This window comes from Rhineura floridana, chromosome 3, assembly GCF_030035675.1.
Source record: "Rhineura floridana isolate rRhiFlo1 chromosome 3, rRhiFlo1.hap2, whole genome shotgun sequence".
Lineage (NCBI taxonomy): Eukaryota > Metazoa > Chordata > Lepidosauria > Squamata > Rhineuridae > Rhineura > Rhineura floridana.
The window spans coordinates 225,469,970-225,484,788 of NC_084482.1; the positions used below are offsets into that span (position 1 = coordinate 225,469,970).

At 45.7% G+C, this 14,819-nt stretch overlaps 1 protein-coding gene across 2 annotated transcripts; it reads left to right on the top strand.

Annotated features, from left to right (window-relative positions):
* The first annotated feature begins 3,481 nt into the window (after positions 1 to 3,481).
* Positions 3,482 to 12,993, top strand: LOC133381793 (zinc finger protein 420-like). 2 transcript variants are annotated; one of them, XM_061621258.1, is made up of 3 exons: positions 3,482 to 3,585; positions 5,687 to 5,902; positions 9,088 to 12,993. In XM_061621258.1, the coding sequence occupies exon 3, from the start codon at positions 9,373 to 9,375 to the stop codon at positions 11,014 to 11,016; it is 1,644 nt and encodes a 547-aa protein (XP_061477242.1). In that variant the 5' UTR covers positions 3,482 to 3,585; positions 5,687 to 5,902; positions 9,088 to 9,372; the 3' UTR covers positions 11,017 to 12,993. The 2 variants fall into 2 exon arrangements, with proteins under 2 accessions (XP_061477242.1, XP_061477243.1); XM_061621259.1 differs by having other exon boundaries at positions 5,717 to 5,902.
* Positions 12,994 to 14,819: the final 1,826 nt, after the last annotated feature.

Below are 14,819 nucleotides of genomic sequence, written 5' to 3' on the forward strand. Positions count from 1 at the left end.
CCCGGGTTGGCGTTTCCTGTCCCAGCCGGGCAAAGAGCCCCCTTGTAACGCCCTGGGGCTCAGCGGACGAGGAGGGGCGGCGTTGCTCAGCGATTGCATAAGGCCGGGCGCAATTGGAGAGGCTCCTCCTTTGCTGCTTTCTAAAGCTCAGCCCCAAGGCAGGCTGTGAGGAATTGTTACCCGGCATCCCATCTGTTCAATGATTCGAAAGGTTTGCAGGGGGAAAATTCTCTACCATGTACAAGCCCCAACCTTTTTGGACTGAGGCGAAAGGGGTTCAAACTTCTTTTTTTAAAAAAAGAGCACTTGCAAATGCACTTACACAAGTTACCAGCCTAGCAAAGTTCTTACTAGACTGTCCAACCACCAGTAAATACATGAATTAAAAGCAAAATCATCATGAGCTCTGAAAACTCTAATTTCAGAAATTAGAAAAATTAGCATTACAAAAATATTTTTAGGGATTTGCATTATTGTTTGTGTTTTGCGTTATTTATTAATTAATTAAAATAATATCCTGCCCTTCCTCGCAGCTGGAGCCCCAGGGTGGCAAACAAAAACACTAAAAACACTCTAAAACATCTTGAAAATATATTAAAATAAAACATCTTTTTTAAAATCTTTTAAAAAAAATCTTTAAAAACAACTTAAAAACCAATTCCAACACAGACACAGACTGGGATAAGGTTGCTACTTAAAAGGCTTATTGAAAGAGGAAGGTCTTCAGCAGGCACTGGAAACATTTAGCTAGCTTGCTAAGCAGAATATCACAGGGCACTTTGTCAAAAGCTTTGCTGAAGTCAAGATATATTATGTCCACAGCATTCCCACAATCTGCCAGGAAGGTTACCCAATCAAAAAATGGGATAAGATTAATCTGGCAGGATTTGTTCTTGATAAATCCAGGTTGGCTTGTAGTAATCACTGTATTGTTTTCAAGCTGTTTACAGACTGGCTGCTCCAGAATTTTCCCAGGGATGGATGTCAGGCTGACTGGTCTGTAGTTCCCTAGTTCCTCCTTTTCCCCCTTTTAGAAGGCAGAGATGACATTAGCCCTCCTCCAGTCATCCGGCTGATGGGAGGTGGGGTCCAATAACATTTCAAGGACCAGACGTTCCCCACCTTTTCCCTGGCTGTTCAGTGTGGCCGAGAGGGACACACAGATAACTGGGGACTGAAGTGGGTGCCTAAGAACTGACTGGGTCCATCTGGTGAGTGAGCTGTGATGGAGCAATTCGCTGGAGTGTTGAGGAGAAGCAGGTTGGAGAGAAGTAAAATATATATGTAATTTTTTATAGGTGAAATACAAGTATATTTGCATCAACATTCCTCAAAGCGCTGTGACCCCTCTGATCTGTGTCAGGAGGGAGCACTCCACCCCCTCCCCCCAATCTCCTTCAGCATTGAAGACATGGGACTGTCTGCAGGAGGATTCATAATCCCCATATTCTCAGCTTTCATTTTAATGAAAGAGTAAATTTCTAGCATTTGTCGAACATGAAATATGAGGCAAAAGGTGCATGCGCTGTTCCCCCGTCTTCTGCAAGGAGCTCACAGGCTCTGGCCTTTCCAAGTTTTTAGCCAATGGACAAAGCCATGGCGATGACTGACATTCCTCTCCTATGGGAGGGCTGCATAATGTTTGTTCCACAGTTGTAAGGAATCCATTTTTCAGCACGGCAGCGTCTACATTCTGGAACTCCCTGCCCCTTGACGTCAGGCAAGCACCTTTTTCGGGATTATTTTTGATGCCTGCTAAAAAGGTTTTAGCTTGGGCACGTTTACCCAGACATGCACTGCAGACTCGTATAACTATATGCAAATTTATTTTATGATGTATATTTTGAAATAGCTGAGTTTATTTACATCTTGACTTTTTTGAGGTTACCTTGTATTTGACTTTTGTTGATAATCTTAATGTGTATTTAATGTTATTCGCTTAGAGGTTTGGACAATTAAGTGGTATACAAACTCTGTCAATTTTTTTTTAAAACATGAAAGCAGATCTAGCAGATTTAAGCCTTTGCTGCTGGTCATCCCTGGTGGAGACACAAGTTCTGCTCCTTCTGCTGTCCTGTAGAAAACAATCCGGGTCTCCAGGATTTTAGCATAACTGTAACTGAGGGTCATAATCCCCTGAATCTGTTTTATCTGCTTTTATATACTTTGTTGTTGTTATATGCCTCCAAGTCAATTATGACTTATGGTGACCCTATGAATCAGTGACCTCCAAGAGCATCTGTCACGAACCACCCTGTTCAGATCTTGTAAGTTCAGGTCTGTGGCTTCCTTGATGGAATCAATCTATCGATGAAAATGTCGACCCAGTGTGTGGCAGCTGTGAAAAAGGCAAATTCCATGCTAGCGATAATTAGGAAAGGTATTGAAAATAAAACAGCCGATATCATCATGCCATTGTATAAATCTATGGTGCGGCCGCATTTGGAATACTGTGTACAGTTCTGGTCGCCTCATCTCAAAAAGGATATTTTAGAGTTGGAAAAGGTTCAGAAGAGGGCAACCAGAATGATCAAGGGGATGGAGCGACTCCCTTACGAGGAAAGGTTGCAGCATTTGGGGCTTTTTAGTTTAGAGAAAAGGCGGGTCAGAGGAGACATGATAGAAGTGTATAAAATTATGCATGGCATTGAGAAAGTGGATAGAGAAAAGTTCTTCTCCCTCTCTCATAATACTAGAACTCGGGGACATTCAAAGAAGCTGAATGTTGGAAGATTCAGGACAGACAAAAGGAAGTACTTCTTTACTCAGCGCATAGTTAAACTATGGAATTTGCTCCCACAAGATGCAGTAATGGCCACCAGCTTGGACGGCTTTAAAAGAAGATTAGACAAATTCATGGAGGACAGGGCTATCAATGGCTACTAGCCGTGATGGCTGTGCTGTGCCACCCTAGTCAGAGGCAGCATGCTTCTGAAAACCAGTTGCCGGAAGCCTCAGGAGGGGAGAGTGTTCTTGCACTCGGGTCCTGCTTGTGGGCTTCCCCCAGGCACCTGGTTGGCCACTGTGAGAACAGGATGCTGGACTAGATGGGCCACTGGCCTTATCCAGCAGGCTCTTCTTATGTTCTTATGTTCTTATCTCTTGTTTGGCCTTCCTCTTTTTCTACTTCCTTCTGTTTTTCCAAGCATTATTATCTTTTCTAATGAATCATGTCTTCTCATTATGTGTCCAAAGTATGAGAACCTCAGTTTCATCATTTTAGCTTCTAGTGATAGTTCTGATTTAATTTGTTCTAACACCCAATTATTTGTCTTTTCTGCAGTCCATGGTATCCGCAAAGCTCTCCTCCAACACTGAAACACGAGAGTCCCTAAAGCGGCGGCGGCGGGGATCTTCTCAGAGGCCATAGCTCTAGGGGTCCCCGTATTCTAAAAGGAACCTGAAGTGTCGCAAGTGAGTGGGAGAGGAGAGGAAAGTTCCCAGAGAGGCCGGAAATTTAAATGAAAAAGTGTGGGGAGGGACTTCAGGCCACACACACCTCCCTTTGTATTGCAGGGCGGGAAATCGGCCCTGTAAGATTCCCTGTGGAAGTGGGGAAAGACGATGTCCGGAGAGGATAAAGAGGTAAAGATGCAAAAGGGTGTGTGTGATGAGACGCGGGGGCAGGAGGGTAAAGACTCTCCCTCCAAAAAAGCTCCCCTCCCCTCTCAGAACCCATAGACAGGGGCTGAGCCCATGCACCCCACCTGAAAAAATGCTGCACGATGGCGCAAGCCTCCTTGAAGTCCCCCCCACCCAGCAAAGATCAACTTCTCCGAAAAAAATCGTCAGGGAAGGTGCAAGGAGGAGGGGGCTGCTGGGCGGCTTTCTGCGGAGGAAACAACCTTGCATGGTTGGGGAGGGGGGGGGGAAGGAGATGTCCAAAAACGGGGGGAAGGAGGAAGGAATCCCCCTCAAGGAATCCAGGTTGGTCTGCCCGCAAAGACCCCCCCGCGCCCATTTGCAGGGCTAGAAATGGAGGGTCTTCCTGCCCTCTCTGATCGCCCTCCAGTCTCCATGGGAGGGGTGGGATGGGGTTGCTCGGTCCAGAGGAAAAAGCCTTTGGGTATGGGGTAGAGACAACTGTGCGGCATCCCTGCTGGAGGAAACCCCCCTTTGGATTTTCTGTACCTGCAAAAAAAGGTGATGGTGCTTGTCTTAAAACTGAGCAGACACCCCCCCTCAAAAGCCGCAAGGCAGAGGCGGAAGGGAATAAAGTCAGTGCCCCCCCCCCTTGTCCTCTGCTGGACTTGCAGCTGTTGCTTTTTGGGGAGAGGGAAGGGCTCTCCAGACCTCTTTAGTTTGACGGGACTCTCTGTGCTGTGAGGAAGAAGGATTTTTTGGAAAAATCAGTCCTTAAACTTCACTCCCTACAGCGAGCAGAGTGAGGCCAAATTTAAATTTTTTTTGAAAGGTTTATATCCATCAAAACAGAGAGATGATTACTTTAAGAACATAATCACTAACAGGCAAAAACCCTTGCGGTTCATTGTTTATTAGCCCACAGATATTTCTATAAAGTTTTAAAAGCAGCGAAATTGGGCAGCTATAGTGAACGCACCAGGGGAGCAGGAGACCCGACCCCCTCTTGAGATATTGGACTGCCCTACAAATTTGTCAGAATGCAAACACCATTTGGGTTGGTCTTTCACAGTCCAATCCACTTGCTGTGGAGCTTGGAAGAATTTGGTAACATGTGCCTCTGAGCATATGGTGAGTGGTGGCAGCACCTGCCATCTCCAAAGATGGAGAATTATATTTTTGTGTTTGTTGGTGTTCTTCTTACTTTGCTTCTTTTCTGTGTTACTTCTGTTTCTACAGAGAATCTAACCTAGAAAATTATTTTCTCTCATTATTCATCCTAGAAATCGTAAAGACAGCCTTTTCACTTTCAAACTGGAGGTTATGTTCTATTTCTATTTTGGGTGCATTAACAGTTGAATCTGAAACTAGTTTGGAAAAACAAACTTGGCCTGCCCAAGATGCATGTTTTCAGCCTGCTGTGCTGAAACTACTCCACCTAACAAAAACGTGGGCATGGTCAACTTAAAACATAAAGTACACCTAGCATTTTGCTAGAATATATTTCACCTCCCACTGTTTTATCTTGTGCAAACTGAGACACTCCTCATGTTAATTGGAAACAATTCTGCAGAACAGTCAGTGCCATTATTCCACAATTGTTTTTGGAGCTTTTTCTTAGTGTTCCAAAGTGTTGCTATACTTCATATACTCACAGGAACAGAAGCAAAAGAAAATGATTTACTATCGAAACTTTGCTAAAATTGCAAAGTAAGTCAAACACATTTAAAGTGACTATCTGAACTATATCAACTGTTTTAATATTGTTGCTTCCTGCTAAATCAAGATCAGCACAGCATATGTCTTGTTTCTATTATCTGGGCAGATTGCACGTGTTGCCACCACTCACCATATGCTCAGAGGCACATGTGACCAAATTCTTCCAAGCTACACAAGTGGATTGGACTGTGAAAGGCCAACCCCAATGGTGTTTGCATTTTGACAAATTTGGAGGAGAGGAGAGGAGTTCAGGTCTCCTACTCCCCTGGTGCATGCAGTAAAAAAGGTAAAGGTGTCCCCGCACTTACAGTGCGAGTCATTTCCGACTCTTAGGGTGAAGTCTTGTGACGTTTACTACACCGTATATATGGGGTGGGATTGCCAGTTCCTTCCCCGGCCTTTCTTTACACCCCAGCATGTGCCGGGTACTCATTTTACCGACCACGGATGGATGGAAGGCTGAGTGGACCTCGACCCCTTTTACCGGAGATTCGACTTCCTCCTTCCGTTGGAATCGAACTCTGGCCGTGAGCAGAGCTTCAGCTGCGTTACCGCCACTTACCACTCTGCACCACGGAGGATCTTCTTTTTAATCCGGAAGGTAAGAAATGGGATCCTGTGCAAGTTTGCTGAGAATGGATTGATCATTTGCGTGCTTATTGAGTTCACTGGGATTTACTCCCCTGCACTCATGTTTAGGATTGGTGAAACTGACCATGGGGGGGAGAGGGAGGGAGGGCTGCAGTGGCCAGGGGAGGAGGAAGAATGAAGAGGGGAGGGGAGGAAGAATGGAGTAGGAAGGGAGAAAAAAGGGGAAGGAGGGGAACGGCAGGTTTGATCATTTACATGCTTATTGAGTTCAATGGGATTTACTCCCATGCAGTCATGGGTAGGATAGGTAATACTGACCATGGGGGAAAAGGAGTAGAGTGGAGAGGAGAGGGAAAGCGGAAGGAAGGGGAGAGGTGAGTGGAAGGAGGGGTTGGGGGAAGGAGGGGATTGGAAGGGGAGAGGGAGGGACAAAGGAAGGGAGGGAAAGGTCAAAAGGGAGGAGGAGGCCAGGTTTGATCATTTGCATATTTATTGAGTTCAATGGGATTTACTCTCATGCAATCATGCTTAGGATAGGTCAAACTGACCATGGGGAAGGAGGCCTGGAGTGGGCAGGGGAGGAGGAAGGGAGAGGAGAAGGGAAGGAGGGGAAAGGCAGGTCTGATCATTTGTATGCTTATTGAGTTCAATGGGATTTACTCCCGTGCCATCATGGTTAGGATAGGGAAGAAACTGACCATGGGGAGGAAGGGGAGAGTAGAGGGAATGGAGTGGAAAGGGGAGAGGAAGGAGGAGGGGGAGAGGAAGGAGGAGGGGGATGGGGAGGAAAGAGGAAAGAGAGAGGGGGAGGGCAGGTTTGATCATTTGCATGCTTTTTGAGTTCAGTGGGATTTACTCTTGTGCAATCATGCTTAGGATAGGTGACACTGAAGTGGGGAGGCAGGGAGGGGAGGAGAAGGGTGGGAGGGGGAAGGAAGAAGGGGAGGGGAGGAGATTGGGTGGGTGGGCACTGGGCAGAGGGGGAACCCCCTTCCTTTCCAAAAGAAAAAGATAGTAAACAGTACCATTGCTTTTCAGCATTTTCCCCAACTTTTTATTCTACAGCAGGCACATGTAGCCTCCCACCCAAATTTAAACCAAAGCTGTTCCTGGCCACATCCACACCAGACCTTTATTCCACTTTAGACAGTCATGGCTTCTCCCAAAGAATCCTGGGAAGTGTAGTTAGTGAAGGGTGCTGAGAGTTGCTAGGAGAGGCCCTGTTCCCCTCACAGAGCTTCAGTCAGAGTGGCTGACTGTTAATCCACTCTGGCCACTGGAGCTCTGTCAGGGGAAGAGGAGTCTCCTCTCAGTCCCCTTCACAAACCACACTTCCCAGGATTCTTTGGAGGAAGGCATGACTGTCTAAAGTGAAATAAAGATCTGGCGTGGGTGTGGCCCTGATTAGGCAAGCCCAGCAGTTATGAATCTGGCTTTTAGAGCACTGTTGGTTCTTACTGAGCAGGCCCAGCGTTATCATTGATGTCAATGCAACATTGGTTAAATTAATTAAAAATCAGCCAGGCATTTTTTAAACTTTTAAAATGCAGAAGATGAAGGACAGAGTACGGGGCAAGGTCAGTAATAGGATTGCGTTGGCACCACCTTCATAGTCAGTCATTCACCCAGAGTATTTTTCCCCCTTTCTACTCCTCTTCTAATAGCAGAAGGAGGTTGAGAAAACTCTCTGAGCCCCAAAGTCCTTGAGTTTCCTTCCTAGAGCATCAAAGTCTGACGTGATTTCCTCATAGCTTTGCTTGGCAGTATCATTCGTTCCCACATGGATGAGAAGAAAGGGATATCTGTCATTGGGCTTTATGAGTGATGGCAACCCTTCCGTCGCATCTCTCATCCATCCTCCAGGGAGGCAGCATACCTGGCGAGTCCATGGATCTTCTCGGCATATGTGGCTTTCAATCCCATGCAGTAGGGAGTCTCCCAGCAGTGCTGCTCTTCTCTTCTTGTTGTCGTGGGGCGTGGATTCATTGCCTCTGCTTGACTGAGCTTCAGCCTCTCGCTCGCTGTCGTGTGTGGTCCCCTGTAATTCTTCCCCTTCAGGCGCCTGGAAGTGGTTCTGTAGTTCCCCTGGTGATAGATGTCTTCTTGCTCTTCTACTCCTGTCACCTTTTTCCATGGAGTTTCCTCCACTTCATTGTTGCTTTCCATAACAGTCTCCTCTTCTGCTTCAACGTGCTGTTGTTCTTCCACCTCCTGTACTTCTCTTTGCTGTTATTGTTCCAACATTCTGTATAAGAACTCTTCATCTTCTCTTATTCTCTTCAGTGTAGCCACCTGCCACTCCAGGCCCCTCACTTTTCTTCCAACAGTGCCACCAGCTTGCACTTTTTGCATGTGTACGCCATGTTGTTCTCAGGCAAGAAAACAAACATCGTACACACCTGGAGTGTCCTTCCTGTCCATAGTCTCTACTGCTTTCTTTCTTTCTTTCTTTCTTTCTTTCTTTCTTTCTTTCTTTCTTTCTTTCTTTCTTTCTTTCTTTCTTTCTTTCTTTCTTTCTTTCTTTCTTTCTTTCTTTCTTTCTTTCTTTCTTTCTTTCTTTCTTTCTTTCTTTCTTTCTTTCTTTCTTTCTTTCTTTCTGTTAGAATGACCTGTGCTTTGTCTTTCCTTCTCCAGGGAAATTGGAGAGTCCCACTGGTATGTGGTGCGCCGTACAAGGAAACATTTGTTTTCAGGAACTTCCCCATTGACCTCCCCTGCCAAACTCCTCTGACAAACTCCTGTTCACTCTCTCTCAGAGAGCTGGCTTACTTGTATATCCTCTGGACCAGCTGACACAGCTCCCTCTGCTCTGCTCAGTTAGGAGTCAGGAAACACAGTGAAAACTCCCAGCATGCACAGCTGCTCCTAGTTGCACTCAGCAGCTATCAGGCCACGCCCCTTCCAGTCAAGCTGCTATGGAGCCCGTCAGAGCTATATTGGGCAGGCATGTTTGGCCGTATGGTGCCGTGGGACCAGTCAATGTGAGGGCAGTTGAAGTCACCTATTGCTACATCTCCCTTTTTCAATACTCCTTTGTTTTCATTTTTCATCTCAACATCACCCTGAGTATTTTGACCAGAGGGACAATGACACCTCCCCAGTGCTAAGTTACAAGGCATTACAGATGTAAACCATTTGTCTCTGCCTTGAACTCCTAAACAGGTTTTTCTTTTTCTTTCTTATTTGCCCAAACAGGTGAAGGAGCCCCTTTTGGTGTCTTTGGAGACAGGCAAGCATTGAAGTAGGAAAAGAGACATCTGGAAATCGAAGGGGACTTACAGTAAAAGGCACAAGGAAAACAAGGCAGAAAGGAAATCTTGTACTTAGCAGACGGCTATTGTCAATGAACTCTTGATCCAGTAGGAAGATCACAAAGGGAAAAGGAAGGGAAAGCGTCCAGGGGGGTGGAATATTAAAAAAATAAACCAAAGGTTTTTTTAAAAATCCAAAACCCACAAAGGGGCGAAACCATATGAATGCATGGAGTGTGGAAAATTTTTCAGACACCGTCACCACCTTACTTCGCATCCAAGAACCAATACAGCACAGAAAGCTTTTGAGTGCATGGAATGTGGAAAGAGATTCAACAGGAGCTCTCATCTTACTTGGCATCAAAGAACCCACATAGGGGGGAACCGATATAAATGCATGGAATATGGAAACCTAACTTCACATCAAAGAACCGACACAGGCTTGAAATCCACACAGTGTGGGAAAAGGTTCACTCAGAAGGGCTGTCTTACTCAACATAAAGACACGCACACAGAGCAGAAACTGCATGAATGCATGGAGTGTGGAAAGAGCTTCACTATGAGAAGCAAGCTTACCTTACATCTAAGAACCCACACAGGAGAGAAACCATATCAATGCACAGAGTGTGGGAAAAGTTTCAGTCAGAGCTCACAGCTTAATTCACATCACAGAATCCACACAGGGGAGAAGCCATATAAGTGCCTGGAGTGTGGAAAGAGTTTCAGTCAGAGTGGAGGGCTTTCCTCCCATCAAAGAACCCACACAGGAGTAAAACCATATAAATGCATAGAGTGTGGAAAAAGTTTCAGTCACAATCAAAGCCTTACTTCACATCACAGAATCCACACAGGGGAGAAGCTATATAAATGTCTGGAGTGTGGAAAGAGTTTCAGTCAGAGTGGAAGCCTTTCCTCCCATCAAAGAACCCACACAGGAGAGAAACCATATAAATGTATGGAGTGTGGAAAGAGTTTTAGTGTAAGGAGTATACTTACCAAGCATCAAAAAACACACACAGGAGAAAAACCATATGAATGCATAGAGTGCGGAAAAAGTTTCAGTGTTAGAGGAAATCTTTCCTCCCATCAAAGAACCCACACAGGAGAGAAACCATATAAATGTCTGGAGTGTGGAAAATGTTTCACTCATAGTAAAAGTCTTACTTTACATCAAAGAACACACACAGGGGAGAAACCATATAAATGCACGGAGTGTGGAAAGAGCTTTAGTGTAAGGAGTAAACTTATTTTGCATCAAAGAACACACACAGGAGAGAAACCGTATAAATGCATGGAGTGTGGAAAGAGTTTCAGTGTTAGGGGAAATCTTTCCTCCCATCAAAGAACCCACACAGGAGAGAAACCCTATAAATGCATAGAGTGTGGAAAATGTTTCAGTCAGAGCCAGTACCTTACTTTACATCAAAGAACCCACACAGGAGAGAAACCATATTTATGCATACAGTGTGGAAAATGTTTCAGTCTCAGCCAACACCTTACATCACATTGCAGAACCCACACAGGGGAGAAGCCTTATAAGTGTCTGGAGTGTGGAAAGAGTTTCAGTCATAGTGGAAGCCTTACTTTACATCAAAGAACCCACACAGGAGAGAAACCATATAAATGTATGGAGTGTGGAAAGAGCTTTAGTGTAAGGAGTAAACTTACTTTGCATCAAAGAACACACACAGGAAAGAAACCATATGAATGCATGGAGTGTGAAAAGAGTTTCAGTGATAGTGGAAACCTTTCCTCCCATCAAAGAACCCACACAGGAGAGAAACCTTATAAATGCACAGAGTATGGAAAAAGTTTCAGTCACAGCCAACCCCTTACTTCACATCACAGAACCAACACAGGAGTAGCCATATAAGTGGAGTGTGGAAAGAACTTCAGTTGTAGCGACAGACTTACTTTACATCAAAGAGGAAATCTTTCCTCCCATCAAAGAACCCACACAGGAGAGAAACCATATAAATGTCTGGAGTGTGGAAAATGTTTCACTCATAGTAAAAGCCTTATTTTGCATCAAAGAACCCACACAGGGAAACCTCTTAAATGTATGGAGTGTGGAAAGTGCTTCTTTCAGAGTCAGCAACTTACTCAACATCAAAGAACCCACAGGAAGAACTGTAAAAATGTATTGACTGTGGAAAGGTTCACTGTGAGCTCTTACCTTAATCTGCATCTCCAATGACATCTTACTGCACCCTAAAGAACCCACACAGGGAAGAAAACAAAAATGTGTGAAAAGAGCTTCATTCATAGCAGAAGTGTTACTTAACATGAAATAGCTGCATCATGGCCCTACCTTCAGATTATGGCCATGCAACATTATATCTTCTCCTAGAAACTGTTGACATGGATGATTTTGAACCCACTGCCCAGAGTATTGATTTGAGCAATGAAACCGAATTCAATCAGCAGAAGTCTGGGATAGGTGTGATAGCTTTCCTTGGTCCTCCATTAATCCCTTCTACCCACCACCCACTTCCAAAATATTGAGTGTGCAAAGGTTCAGTGTGAGCCCTTACCTTAATTTGCATTATCAGTAACATCTTACAGCACAGCAAAGAACCCACACAGGGAAGGGAAAAAAACGTATGGAGTGTGAAAGAGCATCGGTCATAGCAAAAGCAAATGAAGTGGCTGCATCATGACCGTACTTTCAGACTATGGCCTTGTAACGTTACATCTGCTCCTAGAAATGTTAACATGGATAATTTTTAATCCAACGCCCAGAGAATTCATATGCGCAACACTAAATCTGAATTCACAGTAAACTTTCCTAAATCCTCCATTAATCCCTTCTACCCTCCACCCACTTCCAACTATCTACCAATTAAATTGTCACCAGGACCCTTACTGTTATTCCATGTTCCCTTCATTTCCTCTTCCCTCTCTCCGAGGGATCTTCTCTCTCCTCCAACATAAACAGTAAGCATGGTTCATTACTGATTGGCCTGTTTGTCCTTCGTAACAAAATGAAGAAGGTTGTTCCTGACATATATAAACTTATACTATTTTGGCAGATGCAAAGCACTAAACCTTGATGTGGCTAACATGACTAGGTTGCTGCTGAAGGACGGGTAATCAATTTAATCATCATCATCATAAGTCATCCTGTGGCCTTGTTTCCTCAATAAATGTGGGGACAGAGTTGACATCTGGGCTTGTTTCAGGGTTTCATCATTTTTTTCTTTTTTGAGTGGAACATCATTCCTGATGAGAAGCTGTTTCAGATGAGGATGTTGTCTGTAGATAAGGAGAAGCCTATCCCTGAAGTCCTGTGTGAGGGAAGTGGAATGTTAAGATGATAGTTGCAAAAGGAACAGTACTGAGAGAAGTTGACGATTTCTGGATATATGCTAAATTCCCTCTGGTTCCCTCAAATTAAACTTAACCATGCCCCGGCTGCTTATCTTACCAGTTTGACCTGTGCTCAGTTGCGCAGAGCCTTTACAGAATTGCGGTTTCAAACCATGCCCTCAGCTATTCTAGAGGGCAGATATAAGGGCACCCCGATCGCTGAACGCCTCTGTATTTTTGGTTGTAAAGTCCCTGAAGATTTAGCCCATTATATGCTTTTATGTCCCTTATATCAGCACCCCAGAGAAAAATTTTTAGCTTCTTGTTTGAGTTCCACCAGGGGGTCTCCCAATGCAAAATTAGTAATAGAGTTATTAATGGACAATAACAAGCAGGTCACAATTGCATTGGCTAATTTTGCTTTCGCTGCTAAAAAGCTTAGAGCAGCGTACGTAAACTCCCTATGAAACCAACTTGGTGACATACTCAAGTTTTAAGTCTTCTGATTTTAAAATGTTTTCTTGTAATCCTTTGTGCCAAATCATGTCTAATTGTTTTTATTCTGTTATTTTTATGATGCAACGGCCTATGGCTATATGCAAATAAAGGAAATTGATTGATTGACTATTGTCTCCATTTTGGTTAATGACTGTGCCAAAGTATTGATAATCCTTGACAAGTTCAGTGTCCTCATTGTCAACTTTAAAGTAGGGAAGAGCTAAGCAGGGGTTGAGGGATTTGCTGCTCCCCCCACCTTGCAATCCTGTGCATGTTTACTCAGAAGTAAATCCCACCCTGTTGAATGGGGCTTACCCACTAGGACTGGCGTCAGTTTTGCTGAGACGGCACCTTGGCATTGCACCTGCACTCTTTGCCCACTCACTTCTCCCTGCTTCTCATCACATCTGTGGCTCCCACTGGCCCTCAGAATTATCCCCAGGCCAGCAGAACAGTGAGTGCTTTTCTACCCTATATCTCAGTGGTAGGCTGAGCATGTGCTTTGCGTGCAGAAGGTCCTGGGTTCAATCTTTTGCATGTCCTTGTGAAAGGGGAAAAATGTTCTAGGTTGTTTGTGTGACGATCCCACAGCTGGCTCTGTGTGTGTGTGTGTGCTATTACATTCAGTGATATACGGATATTACAATTTATGAGTAACATTAGTACAAAAAACATTACTAAGGATTCTGTATGGTCTAGTAAGCGAGGAGTGTCGGTAGAACAGGTTCCGAAGTGCAAGGAGGGCAACTTAAAGAAAGGAGGGGGCTTTCTCCAAAGGCGGGAGATATTCCGAGGGGCGGAGTTCTGGCAGTTGAGTCTCGTCCTTTCGTTTTCCAGAACGGGGAAACCCACGTGGTCTGATCCCCTGAGAAAGGGAAGGCTGGTGCCTGGAGCGGACAAAGCGGTAAGGGGGGGTTAATTTGCCTCTTTCTTGGGGGAGGAAGAGCCCCCTCCCAAACGCCCCTCTGGGAATGCATGCACTCCGGCCGAGAGAGGGAGAAAAACTCGGTGCGGGGGCCGAACAGCTAGTCTTGCATTGCACAATCCTGTTTAAATCTCCCTCTCCCGTGGAGAGCAACTCCCTCCGGCCTCGTGATGGGGAGGAGGAAAAAGAGCTCCCCCAAGAAGGAAGAGATCCCCCTCACCAAGAATCGCCCCGCTGCTCTCCAACTGATCCCCCCCGCTCAACTTGCAGGCTCCTCCCGCCCTCTCCTTTCTGAGTTCTGTCTAGTGGGGGGGGGAGACAAAGCAGCCTCCTTTGGGGGGGGTAAATGGCTGCAGGCAGAGGCTGGAGGGAATGAACCGCGAAAGCCCCCTTCTTCCCCGGAGGGGCTTCTCCGCTGACCTCCGGGCTATTCATTCATTTGCAGGGTTTCTTTCTGCCTGTCCGCCATGCGGTCCCCGGGGTGGGCTGTCTCCAACCCGGGCTCCGCGGCAGAGAGAAGCGGGACTGGCCCCGGGCATCAGCCTTAGCGCTGGTTCCTGTAGGGAGGGGTCCTGGGGACACCCCGAGGTCCTCGACTCGAGGCTCACGGGAAGGGGCTCCCCAGCTTTGCTTCTGGCGCCGCGGGATGCCACAGCTGCCCCCCGGGAAGGCGCGGCGCCCCCTTGCGAGGGTCACAGGCTGCTCCCTCCAGTCCTCTATTAAGTCCCGAATCAAGAATCTGCAGCGCTGTTGAACACGCAGAAGGCAGCTGTTCTTTGGGCCCTTTTCAGACATCTGGTCGGAGTCCCCCTGTCAGGCCAGGAGGAGGAGAAATGCAGTGGGCTGTAAATAAGGAGGCTACACTTGGTGATTTTTAGGGGGTCCTCGTAGCAGAGTTTTCTACTGTACCTGCTGAGATTTTGAGTTAGTTTCTTCTCCCCAAA

Bases quoted from the DNA above. Each gene is read 5' to 3' on its own strand.
- LOC133381793 (XM_061621258.1), top strand. From the start codon at position 9,373: ATGGAGTGTGGAAAATTTTTCAGACACCGTCACCACCTTACTTCGCAT.